At 38.7% G+C, this 19,234-nt stretch overlaps 1 protein-coding gene across 4 annotated transcripts in view; it reads left to right on the top strand.

Annotated features, from left to right (window-relative positions):
- The window catches only part of ZEB1 (zinc finger E-box binding homeobox 1), a 351,889-nt gene extending 333,556 nt beyond the window's left edge, over positions 1–18,333 (top strand). For all 4 annotated transcript variants that reach the window (XM_069211259.1, XM_069211260.1, XM_069211262.1 and 1 more), the window contains 2 exons: positions 10,242–10,422; positions 15,944–18,333. In XM_069211259.1, coding sequence (XP_069067360.1) covers positions 10,242–10,422; positions 15,944–16,488 — 726 coding nt within the window. In that variant the 3' untranslated portion in view covers positions 16,489–18,333. The remainder of the gene's footprint in view (positions 1–10,241; positions 10,423–15,943) is intronic.
- The last annotated feature ends 901 nt before the right edge of the window (positions 18,334–19,234 follow it).

The raw sequence follows: 19,234 nt of genomic DNA, 5'->3' as shown, positions 1-19,234 counted from the left end.
GTGCTTTTGCACACTGCTTTCCATTTATGTCTATATAAGCTGCTTCAAACTTTAATCCACAAAAATGGGTGGGTTCTTAGGGACAAAAGTCCAGTAATCCTGATTTCCCATAAATGTCTACCACAAATCATGAGAAAATTCACAACTGTGTGAAGTCAAAAACAATTGTCAGACGTTACATACAAAATTACAACTTTGCACAACCGTAATATATTGTATTGTACATTTGCCAAACAAAGGGGGGTTTCCACTTCTCATGGCCTTGATGCAAATTTTGCTTGAGACATAGGCCTCATCTCTAGCTTCAAAAGTCATGTCCTACTTTAGCATGAGCCTACTTAATTTCCATAGTCACTATTGCCTAGTTGATTGGCTACATTGTTCTCAATATGTTTGCTATAAGCCTGCCTTGTCCTGGATGGTCTTTTTAAACCAAGGACATTCTTAGTGGTCTAAAAAAGAAGGAAGCTGTGAAATAAAGTATGATGTTTCGCATAGTGGTACTATTAATCAATAGATTAGTTCTCGTTGAGATCACCCATACTTTATATCCTGACTATATTGCTAGCTCTTCTTGCCATAGTGATTCATCTTAAGAATCTGGGGTACTTGCTTTAGAAAGAGATAGAGGTATGCACCCAGTTTATGGCCCAACAGTTTAAATGGGAGAAAACAACGGAATTAGGATGACCAAACAACCACTAACAATGTTTTAAAATGGAATCTTACTTGATACTCATGCACACTGAATATCCAATCCAACTTTTCATTATGTAGTGCTTAAGTAAGAGTGGCCTTTCTATTCTCCAGCTGTATACTGAAATACAGTAAAGGTTAGCTATAGTTCAACGAGCACAATACCAAAAAAGCCCACAAATTTTCCAGCTAAGACTTATTATAGACAAAATAATGTTCACCATCAGCCATATTTTGCTCTTGGTGACAGCCTTCTGTTTTCTATGCGGTCACCAAAATAGTGTAATGAGCATGGCGGGCAGCATGGGTTATGAAGTATGTTGCATAGCATATGTGGTGAATTTCATTGCTTTTTTTGGCTTTGGGTTTGCTGAGCCATAAGTAGCCTGTAACTGGTTTTTTTTAATGTTTCCAGCTTTATGATGCACTTGATTTGTCAGGTACCAGTTCTGATTTGTGCTTCGACTGTGTTCAGCGAGGTAGTAGTGGGGACTGACCTATGAGGCCTTGTGGCACCAACCCCAGCATCCTCCCTGGGTCTTTAAAGCCATTGTTTTGAGTTTTCTCTTTAACAATCATAAAAAATAATTTTAAAAATTCATAAAATGCACCTTTTAGAAGACTGAGAAAATTGTGCCTATTTCTAAATACAGAATGTCATCTGTGTGAAATTTTCAGAAAAAAATCATGATTGTACTGTCGCTAATTGCATTTAGATTTTTTTAACCCCATTTTACGTGTCGGAGTGCCTATTTACACTTGAGGGTCGGGGGCACCTCCCAATACCGCTTTCTTTTTTCTTACCCCCTACTGGCACTGCCCCCCTTATCACCAAATCACATTTCTCACAAAATTAAATGTGATTGACACACATTACAATTTTGGAAGATCCTTTTTAACAGACCAAGAGATACAATTATTAACCCTTTCATGATCAGGCAGCACCTTTCCCAAACGCTAATATCTCAAACTGTAGGATGGATTTCCTCCAAAGAAACAGATGCACGCTTTCTGAGTAAAGACATGCTTTTATGCCGAGAATGGCATAAATCATTCCAACAGTTTTCATTGTAGCGGTGAGCAAACTTTCCAGTGGGGGAGAGGAGAATAGAGACCAAACGAAGAATGCATATTTTTGCCATCCCTTTAGGTACCCTCATCCCCCCCTCCCCCCCACTCTGCACTGAATTGCAGGAATTGTCTGTGCCAAATGTAGTTGAGTTTTCAGGAATAAAGAAGAGACACAACTCTGGTAGCAGTATAGTATTTATCAAAGATTAATACGGCTGGGAGCACAGCTCAGTTCTGTAACTGAAACCACACAACTCAGCTTTTACAAACAGCATCTTTTATACGCTTTTTTCGTATATGCTTTCTTATCACATTTCCAATTAACACAGTAGCTCAATATGTTATCTACCTTCATTCTTGGCACAAGCAATAATTCTCAAACGCATCTGACTACTTGTCACTAAAAATGCAGCTGTAGCGTATATAATATACGTATGCATCCTCTTACAAGCAGTTTCTTTTGATCTCACTCTTGGAATGCTTTCTGTTTCCTCCCTACACTGCTCCCATACTCTGAAGTTTTACGGCCTATCCTCCTCCCTCTACCAACCTTGACACTCACAAGAATCCCATGCCTTTCTTTCAGGTCTGCCATGATGTACCCCCTCCTCCTACCACTTGTATCAGGAAGTGGCTCAGGCTCTCGTGTGTGTGGCTTCTAAATTATCTGTGGTATGCAAGGACCGGCTGCAACTGTTTTGCCCTGCATCTGGCCTGTTCCTTTGTTTTCTTTTCTGCTCCTGAATTCCTTTTTAACATGGTACCTGGTTCAGGCGTGCATTTATCTCGCACTGCATATGCTCCTGCATGTTTCCCTCTTAAGCCATGTGTTGACCAGAATGGGCCTTCTTTCTTTCTTTTGAGGCCTATTTACACATACCTTGGCTGACTACGATAAGTAATTGCCCATTATGGAATGAACTTGCATATACTCTTAACCTTACAGGAAATTTCTCTTCTCGAGTTGATAATATCGACAGGTCAACCACGGTTGTCTTGCAGAAGGTCCCGCATGTCTAGAGCGATTCAGCAATACAGGCTTTAACCTGCGGGACTGGACTATCTGCCTGCTTTGTTACGTTCATATGTTAGATGTCAATGATAAGTACGAATGGATGAATGATGTGTAAAGGAACTTGTTGTTTAGTTTACATATTTATTTTGCCCCTCTTTAGTGTATTTGGCTTCCGAAAGGAATATATATATATATTTTTAAAGCATTTTTGATATTTCTAGCTTACCCATAACATCTTCAACATGGTAATGTCTAGTTTACAGCCTGGTGCTAAGTAAAAAAGCAATGTGTCTAGGAGGGGGTCAAGAGATACAAACCGCATCGGTCATTGACGTGATGATGAGGAGGTCAACTCATTCAGACTGTCCTCAATAGACATCGCCACCAAGCGCAATGCAGAGGTACAGGTCAAGTAAAGTATGAGCGCCAAGGAGACCATATATCCTTAGGTCGTGAAGTGAGAGGTAAGGTGTCTGCTTAGATGTCCATGGATTGATACAGTAGTTTAGATCATTCAGCCAGTCCTGATAGTGAGGATTGGGATCCCTTCCCTATCTCATAAGACTGTTCATCCCTCACATACACTAGCAGTGTCTGAAAAGGAGACTGGGAAAGAGGTACAGAAAACCTCTCCGAAAGGGAAGTTAATATTGCTTCCCGGTAGGGGCACACAACTTGCAATCCCAAGCTGGGAGGCAATAGTCTGCTATAGGATAGCGACATCAGACATTTAACATCATCCAAAAGACCCCAAGCCTTTAAGTGTACAGTTGCATAGTGTATACAATGTTTACATTTAAAATGATGGAGCGTATGCCTACTGTTTAACTATTCTTTCTTAGTTTGAAGACAGCAAAACGTCCACATCTTTCCTGTCAGTGCTCTGTTTAAGTCCCGTTCCCACCTACCCCTAGATAGTGACATGACCCCCTGAGTGGTATCAATCTTAGTGTTCTATAAACTTGTGCCACGAGGAGTGCGGAAAGCAAAGGCTAAAGTGGTCTGTGAAAGTATGTGGTATATCAGGGAGACATGGAAAATGCATGTGCAGTGTTTTCCTTATTCTCCATACAGAAACAACTCAGTGGCTATGGTCCTCGCTCTTTGCCTGAAGGTTTCCAACGTTAAGAACTTCCCAACAGTGAAGGTCACCCAGCGCCTGCAGTCAGAGTGTAAGTCTCTTTTGTGTACCCGGCTCATGGGATACAGTAAGTAGTGGATTATTACGAAGTGAGAGCCAGGTACAAAACAGCTTATCTACTCCCACATGTCAAGCATTGGCTGTACCAAGAATTGGGTCAGAGCAAGGTCAAGTGCATTGTACCGGTCCTGCCACAGAGGTAGTTAATGGCGTGTCGCCTGTCACATTGCCCTCAGTTGTGTAAGAAGGCAGACTAAATTCGAGATTTGTCCAGTGGAATAAGTATTTAGATTGACACCAAATGGAAGACCTCCATGTTGAGTGCAGCTAGTCCGCCTTTTAAGTACAACTTGGTCAGTACCTCCCAGCTGAGCTGAAGCTGCTTAGGGGTCCACCTGAAACTGATAAATATGGACCAGACTTTGGAGAGTGGCAGAGGAATGTTATAATATCGATAGAGCAACAGGGACAGAAAAAATGATTTTTAAGACTCTTATTCTTCCAGGCCGTGATAGGGGCAGACGACCCATTGTTCTTTTATTTATTTATTTTTAACTACGGATATATAGTTAGACCGAAGGACCATTGTGCGATCCTAATGTATCTGTATGCATAAGTAGCATGTGGGGGAATCTCACCATCTCAGCATGTCATCAATAGCTGTCCTAGAGGTGGTGAAGGTAAAAGGGACCATTAGTGATTTGTCCCAATTAATCTGAAGCCCCGGGAGGAACTTTCAAGCCTGGAAGCAGGCATTATTTTTGGTTCTGTTAAGTTAGTGCCAAGTAGTTGTTTTCTAGAGCATTTAATTGTGTGCTATTTTTCTGCAACTGACTATTGAACTGGAGAATAGAATTTCCTCTGCCAGAGTCAAGCTGTTACAAAACAATGTGTATATATTTTTTTTATGAATACAATAGCCCTATGTTTGCCTTAATACATTAGTCCGAACTTCTTTAGTTCTTGACCCATTCTGGTACATCAAATTCAGCTATAACTAATTGAAGATAGTACAGTTTCTTCAATTAATGATAGATGGCTGTGTATTTTTCTATGTACTCAGTAAGAAACTCATGCTGAATTTAATCTGCTTTTAATCGGTGGCAAAACTCTGCTCAGAAATGTTTTTGTTTTTTTCCGGCATGGTTTGATATGCCAATCGGTTAACTCGTTCATGATTACGCAGTTACTCAGATTCTATGTTTAACAGCTAGTCTCAGTACCAGTAAATTTAGTATTTGAAACATACAAGCTTGTGGAATATTTTCTTTCCCTTGGCTGATCCTTCCTTTTTAAAGACTACCTTACATCCCAGGATATGCTTTGTATTCTGTTGTGTATTGATGAATATCCAAGATCATTATATAACGATTGTGATGTTACTTACCTGAGATCCAAATTGTCTATCACAAGTATATTATGAATTGGAACCAGCTATTGATGGATTTCAGGATTATGGACTAAGACCCAGTTTGCCACAAAGCTATTAAAAGAGCAGTTGTCCGGTCCAGTATATTTTCTTTTGGAAAGATCCTCCTTGTTTCATTTTTTCTTTTTTCAAAAAGAAAGAAAATAGTAATGTAGTTTGTTTGGATATATGTGCAAAAAGACCCATTTCTTAGTTGGTAAATTAAAGAAAGTGTATATGTCTTTGGGCAGGTGTTGTATTTAAAAACAAATTAATTTTGGCTTGTAAGTGATTGTGGTCCCACAGAGCTTTGTTATTCTTTATTTATCCAGTAATGCTCCCCAAGATAGAGAGGAATGTTTTTCAGTAGCTTTCTCACCTAATTATTGCCCTCAGTAGAAAATGAAAGTTTGTGACTGAGGGATACTTATCTTTTCCATTTAGTGTTCTCTCCTTGGAAAATGAGGGAATCATGACCGTGTTCCTGTTTCTGCTCTAGGGTTACATTTAGAAGTGAGGAAAGATGCACTGTGCAAATATTATGTTGTGTATAGCGTGATTATCATTCCAGGGGTATCCAGGGTAAGTGAGTAGGCTCATTTTTGAATAATTGGTCTTCAGTTTCTTGAGGAATTTAAGTGATGAGGGGGTCCTGATGTGGTGTAAAAGGTTGTTCCAGAATTTAGAGGTGATGTTGCAGGGTATGTTGAAGATGAGGCTGCCAGTGGCATTCTCGATGGTCTAGAGTCCTTGTACGAGTTGATTCATTATACCGGCTTAGAGTAAGTTGCCATAATCTGCTGGTTATGAGGGCCGGGTGATCATTCGTCTGGTGTTGATGGTGAGCAAATGGAGTATCATGTGTAGCATATGTAGGATGAAGAAACAGGAGGAGGCGACAGCATTCACTTCTTTGCCCACTGTGACACACTGTTAGTTGCCTTAGAAAAGCCATTTGACACTGTTTTCAAAATTAAACTATTTTGGGAAGTGGCGTTTATGAAGCTTTAAGCATCCTCCTCTTGTCTTCCATTCTATGCGTTTCCCTTCGACATCTAAATCAATGGAATGGAGGGGGAAGCCATAGCTTATACTTTGCATTTGCACTATTTAGTTTAATGTTTATCAAATCCACATATGGCAGCATTATAATTGCTGAAGTAAACTCATCTGCCTAAAGGTATACAGAGCTGTAACAAAAACTGTTGATTTATCATTAATCACATGGTGATTGGTAGGCAAGAGATGAGGCCAGGAATTATTTGTGTTGAGTTGCAACGAGTCCTCAGTTGTAGGAGGGGTTGAGGTAAAAAACAATTGGTCCTCCTCTTGGATTACAAGGAGGAGTAGGGCTGGATTGGGTCACGGGTGTTGGGGGGTGAAGAGAAGGGGGTTGTGGTTTGCCAAAATCCATACTTTTATTAAAGGGGGATAACAGGAAAAGTGTCTATTGCTCCTCTTGTAATTCTGTCTCTTCATAGACATAAGCTATTGTGCTGGCACTTGAGTCTGTGACCTGCTAGATCTATGCATTATCTACAACAGGCACATTTTACCTCTCTTTCAAAGAGGAGGTCTTTAACAATTCTGAAATCTTAAGAGGAAACACAAACCAAGAGAAGGTTAAGTACCACTTTAACCTTGAAATAACCTTGGCAGCTAAAAGCAGTCCAAATATAAAGGTGAATCAAACAAACTTGAGTAGAGAGAGCATAGTGATTGTACTCTGTCTTCCAGTCATTCAGTATCGGCTGCGCTACATTCACTCCTATATCACTCAGAAGAATTTGTGTGAAATCTTGAGTTTTCTACTTGCCTATGAGTAAAGCACCACTAATTGGTGGGTGCTGTAAATAATGAGGCAAGAACACAGCCTTTTCTCCATACACTGGCCTTCAGCCTCATACTACAGCAAAATGTGTTCATGGGTTCTCACCTTGGCATGAGTAGGTGCTTCTTTCTTAGATTCTGACTTATCAAAGCTTTTAAAGACATTGCTGTTTAGAATATCAGACAGCTTGGTGTCTCCACCTTTGGTTGGAGATTTGTTTATAATACATGGTATCCTGCGATCCCTCTATATAAATGATCATTTCTCTGTAAATACACATAGTTCAACAAATTAATCAACATTTTTAATACTGTTTGGTCAATCGCAAATTATAGGGTAATTACAAGCGGTGGGGTGTGATGACTGCCTGAGCCATTTGGTCCAGGCATTTTTTACTGTGCCATGCTCCCCAAAAAGCATTTGGTATGCAGAGAATTCCTCAAATATTTCTGTGGCATATTTTATTGGTTTGTTCTGCCTTCTGTGCAGCGCAGTATGTTGCTGTCATCAACCACATGCTTCGTAAACGGTAGAACAAAGCAGTTGAATATGCCACTGAAATATTTGCAAGTGGGCTAACTCAGTGTATTAGGCTCCCTTGTGGTGGACCTCCCATTATTGCCCCATCACGAATAAGAGCCTCCATGTTATTTAATGAATTCTCTGTAACGTTGAAACATGTATTGACAGTTGGTCTATCATATTATAATTCTGTGCTGACTGCTGGTTTTATGCACGGATTTTGCAACTCAGTTAATGGTATGTGCTGGCTTTAGTTCCATTATCAGGATTATACCAGGCAATTATGCTGTGGCACCAGAACCTGTGCTGATGTAAAACATCATTTAGTGGTCGCTGTTGTGACCCCTAGTCAGCAGCTTGGAACCCCTAGCAGTTTGCTTGCAACCCCTTCTTGAGGACAAAACCTGATTTTATTGGTTTGCTCAATACCTGCTTCTCAAATTCTGCCTGTGTTGCACTGTCTGGTTTGCTAAAGGCATCTTAGGGACTTTCAGAACGTTGACCTAGGAATCTCCTCATTGATTACCATTGGCTTTGTAGTTTGCAACTCACATTTTCTGGCTGTTTACTGTATTCTTCCACAAACTCCTTTTTCTGTAAACAGGCCTTTAAATCTTGTTCTCATTTTGTCCTATTTGCTGTGCATTCAAAGACTGAGGTCAAATGTCAGGTTTGGTCTTCATAGTGCGCCTGTGTACTTTTCTTTCTCTGTCTTCGAAGTGAGAAGAATTATGTGACGATCATGTTGGATACTGAGGGTAGGAATTATTTTTCCCTAGCACACAAAAATGTTTAAATAAACTAAGTATTTCATAATATATCTGAATTAGGAACACACTAAGCACATTTTTTTTTATTTCTGAAATGTATTGGAAACAAATACTTTAATGTGATAAAAACAAATCATTACACTTTAGTTTGTGCCCTGTATAGTTTTATTAGTAAAACTCTATGTATGGGCAAATGTAATGGTCATTCCAATTGAATGGGTTGTCTGTAATGGCAGTGCGCTACCATGCATGCTCCACTCTATGCCACACCGCTCTACCCTCACCACTCTAGCACTACCCTTTACACCACTCCATACCACTCCACTGTGCCAGTGCACTCTACGCCATGTACTACTCTACTCTGTGCCAGTGCAATGTTTGCCACTGTACACCACTGCGCTCTTTGCCACTACGTTCTACACCAGTCCAGTTTAGACCACACCAATTTACTCTGCACAAACCCTCTGTACTCCATGCCAGTACACTCTAAGTCAATGCACTTTACTCTGTAACACTCAACTTTATGCCCATCCAGTTTATGCCAATCCATTGTACGGCACTCTAATCTACTCTACCCCACTTCACACTATGCCACTGCATTCTACATCACTTTACTATGTGCCATATGAGGCTCTACTCTGCACCGCTTCACTCTGTGCCACTTCACTGTGCTCTGAAACAATCTACTCCACACCACTCACTGCACTCTACACCACTCACTGCACTCTGCACCACGTTATGTCGCTCTGAGCCACTTTATGCCACTCTTCTCCATTGCACTCTGCAACTCAACACTAATCTGCATTCTACACCACTTGACTCTATCACTGCCCTCTGCGTCACTCAGTTCTGTGCCCCTCCACAATGCTGCATTGTATGCCACAGAATTTGATGCTGCTCCCCTTAGCAACGCTTCCCTCTACGCTGCTCTTCGCTGCTCCCCTCTTTGCCCTTCTACTCAGTGACTCGCCGTTCTGTTCTGCTCAGCACCCCTGCACCACTCTAATCTGTGCCACTGCATTGTGAGATGAGTTCAATGCCACTGCACTCTACACCAGTCCACTCTATTCTATGCCACTAACTTTTAGCCAAGCCGGACAGCAGCGATGCTGGTGAACAACATAGCTAAAACACATTGGCAAAGCCAATAGCCCTTGCATAGGCCAGACCTATTGGCTTTGTCAATGATCAATTCAGGTCTCACAAAAGCCCCTGACAGGTCTGTCCAGTAGGTTAATATAACTAAACCTGCAATAAAAATGTTTGTAAGTCAACTTGTGAAATCCTCTCCTGTGGTTTTGTTGCAATGATCCTTTTTTCCAGCACCTTTGAAAGGTTTGTTGCAAATACAGTAGCATTTACATTGTGAGGGGTTACTTCTGGGCGTTTCTTGTACATTTTAAACAAGTGCTCATTTAGTAATACTTTTTGAATGGAAATATTGCACTTTTTATATTGCCCTTTACTATTGAAAGTATTGGGGAAACTGCCTAACTGCTTTCTGTAATCTAACAAATGGTTTTCTAATTCCCAGTAAAATCAGGTCTATAAAAGTAATACACCAGCGATACAAATTGGTTAATGCGCAATTCTTGCATCACTGTGATCATTTCAAAATACTTACTCAGAAAATTGTTTTCTTGAGAATCTTGTTCCCCCCTCCTCCCCCTCCCCCCCCCCTCATAATTTGCCATCATTTTGTTTCTACTAAAAACTCTGCTCTGTCTTCACTACCTTCAGAATATTATATTGTATGGTTGTTTTAAGTAACAGTATATCATTTGTAGGATGAAAGACAAGACACAAGCTCCGAGGGAGTTTCGAACGTTGAAGATCCGAATGATTCTGATTCAACTCCACCCAAGAAGAAGATGAGAAAGACGGAAAATGGAATGTATGCTTGTGATCTGTGTGATAAAATATTCCAGAAGAGTAGTTCTCTCTTGAGACACAAGTATGAGCACACAGGTAATATAGTCAATCATTTATGGCCAATGCGCTGGTGGTACCTTTTTACTCAATACTTGGAAATATTATATGGCTACGACATAGGTAATATCATTAACATGTTGCACTAGCCATTGCTTTTTGAAGCTGCAGGCTGTTCTTTTTTAGTAGCCAGAGTTCAGGTACTACTTTCAAGATCCATCTAGCGCTTAAAACACTTCCTGAGTAGTCTTCATTTTAAGGCAGTAAATTTGACAATAATTTATTTCATCTGTTTCTGAAAAGCTAAGCAGCCCACTTAACAGCATCAAAGCAACACATTGAATGCTAAACACGTATGCGGTGTATAATTGAGCAGCAGTGATCCCCATACATACGGTGATCATTTTTAAAATATTTATTTCCCATCCTTGTACGTTTAACTCACTTGACACTCGCTATATACTGCTACAACATGCTTTCTTTTTCCCCTTATCCCCATCCTTAACGCTGATATGGGTATTATTGTATAAATGATCTATGCAACCATGCATAGATGCTATTTGACGAGTAGCAGAAGGAAATAATGCAATATTGTCATGTTCTCATAAAGATAGTTCATATACAGTTCATTATTTAATCACATAAATGTAATTGTTAGGGGTGGGCAAAATAGTCCGTTCCGCTGGCGGAATGTTGACGAGACTGCATTACTCTTGTAATGCCAAATTCCAGCCAAATGCTACCAATTGCCAGTGGTGGAATATTTTTTTCTTGCATGCGGTTCCACAACAGTAAGTTGGCTTGAAAGGTTTTTTATCCCCTTGCGCAATTTTCATTTGTTAAGAGGATATCCAGCAAGATTTTTCTAACACGAGTGGTCAAGGCTGTTCCCAGTCAGAAGGCTGCTTCTCAAGTAGAAAATCTATTCGAGCAGCAACAAAATCAACTCTAGCAACTGCCCCTTCTGGCACGCGCAGCATAATGCTAGTCGGGCAGAATTTTCAGCATGGAATGCACTCCTGGTGCTAACTCACAGCTTGAGCAGCGCAAAATGCCTATTTTCAAACGTTGGTGGAAGTCTGCAGAATCTCCTATGTAATGCCACAGAATTCAGTGGAGTCAAATTCTGTGAGTTCTGACCACCTCCAATAATTCACATATAGGTGCATTGTCTCTGTATCTAACACATTGTTCTATGAATCTTAAGCACGAAATATGGCAAAGTGTATGCGGTTCAATTAGTAATCATAAAAAAACCTGATTGGAGCTTGAACGTCATTGGTACCCTGGACACTCTAGCACAGAAATATATTGTTTCCTTAAATCAACTAAAGCAAGGCAGTCAAACGATGCGACTTGCAGATTCAGTTTCAGTTTTACAGAAGGAACAAACGTGTATGCTTTGGGAGGAGAGCACATGCACTGGAAGCGTTGATAATTGTTTAAAATTAAATTGAATGTGGCATCCTCTAGCTTGATGTCCCCTAAAGAAACCTAACCAAGCTCTGGTACCGCCATCCTAATATTCTTTACATTTGATGACCATAAAAATTGATCCTAACCCCCTTGTGAAAAGCATTTGCTGTTCTTAAAATATTTGCTTATTACTGGCATATCGTACCATTCTACTTATTGAAATCATGGGAATAAAGGCAATGAGACCTTTCTGGATGTACGTGGAACTTAGCAACTTCTTGATTATCCATCTGAAATCCGACCTGCTAGAGGTACACAAAGCCACCTTAGCCAACATGACGAAAAGGTTCTCCTCTCTCTGGGTAGGGATAAAAAAAATGTACTCTGCTACTTCTTGATCTTATTGCTTTTTACATTACTGTAAACCATAAATTGTTTGAAAATCTCAAACACTGGAAAAGCATATTAGTACCCAGACTGCATTGGAGCAAAGCATTCCTCACCAGCTGTTGTCAAAAGGTTTGGATTGAATCAAATAAGGTGTTCACATGCCCATTGTACTCAATTTATCTAAAGGATTATCTGTTTGTGTCTTAGCTTAATTATCAACCTATGCGCTCACACCTCTTCCTGGACAACAATAGGTGAACTTCTAAATTGACTTTTAGATACAAAACCACTTCTGCTTTAAAACAGTCCACGGAGCCAAACAATATGCCCTCAAACTTCAGCTTTTTTTCACTGGATAAATTGGAGTTTAGTAAGCTGACATTTAAAGTGCAATTTGCTGCTCTTAAATCGACCCCTAGGGCTAAGAACAAGTTCTTCCAACTCAAAAAACGGTAAAGAACGCGTGGATCCCATTTGACGTGGACCTCAAAAGAGCCCTATTGACATTGTGTTGGCTTATGCAGCAAAATCCCCATGTACCACTCTCCTCAAATGTTTCCCATGTCTTAATATCAACCAAACAGTCAAACTGCAGAGAGGCTTCATACTAGCATGCTTTGAATATTGAAACATCATCTCCTCTACTCTCCTCAAGAATCGCATTCCCAGATTCCAGAGATAACTAATATAGCTGCCAGAATGTGGCTCAAACTAATTTTCTAAGCACACCACAGTTTCCCAGTAGGTACCAGAAGATCTGTTTGCCTACCGACTCTGCCACCTAGTCAGGTCCCTACCAGAGACCTCCACTCAACTTCCTACTCCCTAACTAAGCAACAAGCTTTCAAGCAAATGACGCATTGAGGCCTATCATTGTGTGTACAAGGGCTCAAGACACTGGAAAGCCCAGAGTCCTAACCTGAATGCTGAACCCAGCAATTTGGGGCATATTACATTTCTGGAAAGTAAACTATTCAGTCTTGCTTTCAACTAAACTGATCACCACCTGTGTTATAATAGAAGAATACTGAACATTGTTATTTATCCTATCCAATTAAACTCTTACTTATATTCACAACCTTCACACTTGAAGTTTAGTCATCAGAAAATTCAGCGTGTAGTTTTAAGTATGCTAACTAAGGTGAACAAAAAGGAACAGAGTTCTTCACTGTACGAATTGCCTAGGGATGCCCAGGCTATAGTAAAACAAATACTCACTTGTGCACAATATGGAATCCGAAAATTGAAACACGAATTTAAACATGCTCACAAACTTAATAGGAAGCTCCCAAGGTGACAAAATGATAGAATGCATGCATTGTACCAGCTATAGAGAAATGGCAAAGATCTTTGGTCTTTATTAGCTAACAGGAGTAACGAGAACTTTAGTCATGTGCAGAGTAGTCGCATATCTGAAAATTACATGGTATCTCATATTTTAGTACCAATTAGAATAGGAAGAACTCAGGGAGCAACGGCCTAAGGGGAGATGCTGACCAAGTTTCCATCCCTACTGGTCATGATTTTATTTTTATTTTTATAATTGCCACTAGTTAAGCATCTAAAGCCCTATCATCGGTGGCACACCAAGAGTGGAAAACAGGTGGGTAGGATTCTGGAGCTGCTGTCTATATTTAATGTTGTAAAAATTACTGAGCATGTATCAGTAGCATGAAATTGTGCCATATTCGTTTTCATCTTTAAATCATATTATGGCTGACCATAATAAATGCTGATTGCTAGGGATGTTCAGTCCACCCTACGAAAATACTGCTAAAATAGTTTTCAGCAATCACCTTATTAGGTGGACAACAGATTTAACCTGATAGGACATGGTTTAGTTTTGGCTTCCTTGCAATTGCATTGTACGTTCATTGATGTTTGTAGCATGCCCATTATTAAGGCACAAACTGTAGAATTAGTTGATATCTCGCACCTTTTTAATCATTATTATTGAATGGTACTATGAAATATGGGCCAGGATGACAACTAGCAAGCAATGATAGCAATTGGATTATTAGGGCTAGATTAGAAGTGCAGCAGAAGCATGTTTATGAACCCCTGTTACACCATTTTTAACTGAATGACTTTAATGATGAACTCATGAGTGCCACACAGGGTTTGCCTAAATCGGGGTGGTTCCAGTCTAGGCCTTCTTCTATATAGAAGGCATTTGCCTTTATACTTCAATTGCCCTACAAAGTTTTGTGACCACCTTATAACATTAGGAAAAAACTTTGATGTGTAATCCAAGTTATGGCATTTGGTGGGAAAACAAAATATAGTAAGGGTGGTATCTCAATGCAGTTTGTCATGCCTTTGTACACAGGTACTGTTACTTAATAGTTGATTATCCTACACAACACTACTAAATTGCATGGAAAATCTGCCAGAATTACAAGTGCATTTATTTGCTGTAACAAAAAGCACGATGGTTTTCTTAAGATTTTTCAAGCAAGCCTAGAAAGCCAATGTTGGGTCTAGATGGACCTAAAATTCCCCACAGGTTTTGCATATGGTTGGCACAAAACTGAACTCTTCCCTCCTGTAAATGCTTACGATGGTTAGAAGCATAATACTGAAATGATTCCCTATCTGATATAACTGCACTGAAGACGTGGTGGGATAAAGTCCTGGTTACCAGTGATATGCTGCAGACTGAGTGAATGTGGACATTTAGGCCATTGCTGGCTTCAGCATCGTGAGAATTTGGGAATATTTGCCTTATAAAGATGTAACCATGTGGTCATGGGAAAGCTCTTATGTAATTGCAGATGGGCACAAATTAAAAGATTTACAGTTCTTCCAGCTGTCTTTTATATGGGAAAGTGACAAGTTGTGAACTCTGTTGAAGAATTCGGCCAATCCATGTGTCTTGCAGTTTGCATTAGAAGAGAGGGAAATATTGAATCCCGCAAGGTGGTTCTTTCCCACAAAGCATGTTATAAGGGAAAAAGCAAAAGCTGTGTGGCTCATCTATGAATGAAAAACATGTAGGTCCAATATGATTTGCCAGTAGTTGGCCAGCTACTTACCCACCAAAGGCTTACTGATCTTTTAGCAATTTATTATCACCTTTGATCATGCTTGACTGCGCCATTTTGGATCACAGAATGATGAGAATATACAGCAGTGGTACTGGTCTTATCTCTTTTATTATTTAAAGAATAAAAAAAAAACTTTGCCCCTGCTAAATCTGGGTCATTTTGTTGAGCCCTGTAGGCTTTTCTGTTCTGCTGCCATTGATATTAATTATTCTTATTAATACATGCAACCCACAGTGTAATTAACTTCACATTTAGTAAATCTAAGGAGATCTAGGGGTTTATAATGCATTTAAAGTGTTGTACTCTTTCTTTGTATCCTCTGCTCTGTGACATTAATAGAAAATGAATGTGCCTTGTATCAGAGTTGAACATTTTTTTAAAAACCTTTGGGAATTGGGACAGTATTGGGGGGGGGGGACTCTTCTTGCATGTCAGCATAATTTGGAAAATTGAATCTTTCTGAGCAATACATTTTATAATAAGTTGTATGGGATCAAGGTTGTCCATAAAGCAATGATCAAACACTTCACTGGCTTGAACTCACTGTTATTGTGTTGAAAGCATGCTCTTTGTCTTTTTTCTTTTTCAAGATTCGCTTTCAGTAGCATATGTACTGCCAAAATCTGTTTTATATCTTGTAAATGCCCATTAAATCAGTACTGCTATTGATAAATTTTTGATTCATAAATAATCATTTTGTGTTTCAGGTAAAAGGCCACATGAATGTGGAATCTGCAACAAAGCATTTAAACATAAGCATCACTTAATTGAACACATGCGTCTTCATTCTGGGGAAAAACCATATCAATGTGACAAATGTGGGAAGCGCTTTTCCCACTCCGGTTCCTATTCCCAGCACATGAACCACCGCTATTCGTATTGCAAAAAGGAAGCAGAAGAGCGCGATGGGGTTGATCAGGAGGAATTGGGGCATGAATCTTCAAACCATGAGCATGTTGATTCTAGAGTATCCCCATCTCAGATTGATTCAGACGAGAGAGACAGTATAACCCGGGACTATGAAGAGGACAGTGAAAAGGACGACGAGGAGGATGAGAAAGATGTTGAGGAAATGGAGGAAGTAAATGACGATGGCATCTCACATGATGTAGATGAATCTGAGGATGGGGATCTAACTCAAAAAAATGAAGGTACTGTGAGAGACGAGCCCACTGTAAAGGAAAGTTTAAGCTTGGATGAAGACATTGCAGAAAATGAAGGAAAAGTGAAAGAAACAGTAGGCCAAGATTAGCTCCAATATTTTTCCTATGAGGAAAATAAATTTTAATTGGTGATAACATTTGTTCTGTACTATAAATGTTTTCAGAAACACAGTAGCTTGTATACTGTGACTTCTGTTCACTACTGTGTAAAAGAAAAAATCCAGGTGTGCCTGAACCTCAAACTTAGCATTTTTTCACAGCAGTTTTCAAGGTTAGGGAACAGATTTCTAACATGAAATGGCTTAGAAGAAAATGGAGGAAGTGACTCTAGAATTAAACATTGGTATCCTTTGTTTTATCAGTATTATTTTAAATTTTTGTTTAATTTGTAAGATGTACAGTTGGGAGAGATTTCTATAAAAGTTTGTTTATTATTGCCGTTTAAACATGTACTAAATCCACATCAGTATTTTATTATGTTTAAAAATGTGAGAATCTCTGCACTACAGAATTCCCCTTTGCAGACAATGCAGCTTCTGACAATACCAGCTACCTTTAAAAATTCACACAAAAAGGTAGCAGTTTATACCACATTTAGATGTTGTAGTTTAGAACATCATAATTTCAAGTGTATTGTTGGCCGTAAGGCAGTTGATAGCAGAGCTGGGGCTTCTTATGTGGTTCAAACATAGTTAAAATTGAGCTCTGTTTTCAGGGACTAACAGTGTTAATACATGAAAAGCAAAAATCAGTGTTTGTAATTGAGCTTGAGTATGTAGGTAACAATATGAAGGATATGAAGGATATGAAATGAAGCTTTGTATCTCCTCTGGCCTTATGCAAGACCTTTGTGCTGTAAGTGCCATTTATCAGTATTTTAAAGGCTTGTTTAGCCTTGTTCAGTTGGTGGTTTACAAATAACTAGCATTCGTCAGATTTATCTAGAAATTCTTAAATAAATCTTGACAGCTAAAATTCATTTATAGGAAAAGCCAAAAACTCTAGTACATTTTCTTATATTATTTGTCATGTTCTGGTCTTTATTAACTTGATAAATGTCTATTTTCAGTGAAAAGTTTGTTTATATCAGTTTATTTAACTTTCAGACACAAACATATAAAACATTTATCTGGATTGTTTCTGTTGTCAAATGTTAGTTATTATGGACCCCATTTATTAAATATGCTAGCTGAAATTACCTATCAGTATTATTTTATTTCTTTAAGTTCATAGCTCTGTGCAACATTTTGTACTGTATGTCTTCAAACCTGGCAGTATTAATACCCTTCTTATTGACATGTACCTTTTAGTTTTAGAAAACTTTTATATTTATGTCTTATTTTTATATTTCTTTATTTATTACACAGTGTAGTGTATAATACTGTAGTTTGTATTAATACAATAATATATTTTAGTATGAAAATTTGGAAAGTTGATAAGATTTAAAGTAGAGATGCAATTCGTTCTCTTGCATTGAGCTTTGATTTAACAGTGTTATGTTAACATTTTTACTTGCCTTGGGACTGTAGAACAGGTCAATTTAAAACACGAATGTATTTGTTTTACAACTACAATCAAGTCATTCTAACTTACCGGTTTTTAATTAAAACAAAAGAAACTTGAGAATTTTAAAACTCACTGTGTGACTAATAGCATGATGCTCTGCAACTTTATTAAAAAAAAAAAAAATAACCCACCTATTAATTTGTCATTTCCTTAGTCTGTCAGATTAGACTGATAACACCAGTGTTGGGAAGTGGGAACAGTGTTTAACATTTTTGTGCCAATTTGTTTATGTATTCATATATGTAATTTAAAAAAATCTTCCTTTTCAAGTTCCTTGTTTTATCATGGTCATTTTCTAGTTTTTTGTTTTTTTTTGTTTTTGTTTTTTTACCAAGCTCCCCATCTCACAATAAAATACGTCAACAAGCCGCTCATTGTCTTTTTTTCCCCCATTGGTATGCCTGTCATTCAGCTGTACATGTTGCTTTTGAAGTAGTGGAAAATGTTTACTCTTATCTGTGTTATATACAGGTCATGGTACTGTGGTTTGGTATTCACCTTTCTCCTTACACCAGCCACAATAGAAAAAGTCCTACAAAATTTAATTTGACTACATTAGTGTTGATTAGATGAGCGAAGTCAAAGTGTTAAAACAAAATGGCCTCTTTCTCTCCGCGATTCTCTAAATGTTACAGTTCCCTTAGAATTGTTAAACTCATGGATGCTGCGGTCCGAAGTCATGGAGCGTTATGAAATTCTGCTGTGGTTTCAGGCAACTGAAAAAGATGACATCGGCTTTTCGCCCACACCTAAGTACAGTTTAATTAATTTCAGAGGTTAAAAACCTTTTGAAAAGTAAGCCAGGGAATATTTTGTGCATTGCTAATTATATCATTGTAAAGTCAATTCAGCCTTGGCACGACTGTGTTGTAACTTTATTTTTTCTCTTGGGAAAACATTTTAAATTATATACTCTGCACCCTTACTACTTCTACTCCACAAAACATTTTCATTTTTGTCATAACTGGTAAAGAATTTGGCTGTTTCCATGGTGTGAATGTTTTGTTAACAAGTTTGTGAATACCCAATAAGAAAAAAACTCGTGTTTGTGCCTTTCTCACACTTTTCAGGTAGTCTAGTCCTGAAATGTCCACTCCTCAGCTGTAGTTGAATATTTTTACATGCATAATATCACACCATACTTGGATAATATTATATATGTGCGAATATACCTTTTGTGAATAGGTTGTAGTATTTTTAAATTAACGTTTGCGCATTAGCTAAGCTGAACATTTGCATAAATGGTTTTGGAAATTGGGCCAATGATAC

Source organism: Pleurodeles waltl, chromosome 10 (genome assembly GCF_031143425.1).
Source record: "Pleurodeles waltl isolate 20211129_DDA chromosome 10, aPleWal1.hap1.20221129, whole genome shotgun sequence".
Classification (NCBI taxonomy): Eukaryota; Metazoa; Chordata; class Amphibia; order Caudata; family Salamandridae; genus Pleurodeles; species Pleurodeles waltl.
The sequence above is the reverse complement of the archived record's forward strand: the minus strand, read 5'-3'. Positions and strand labels throughout refer to the sequence as shown.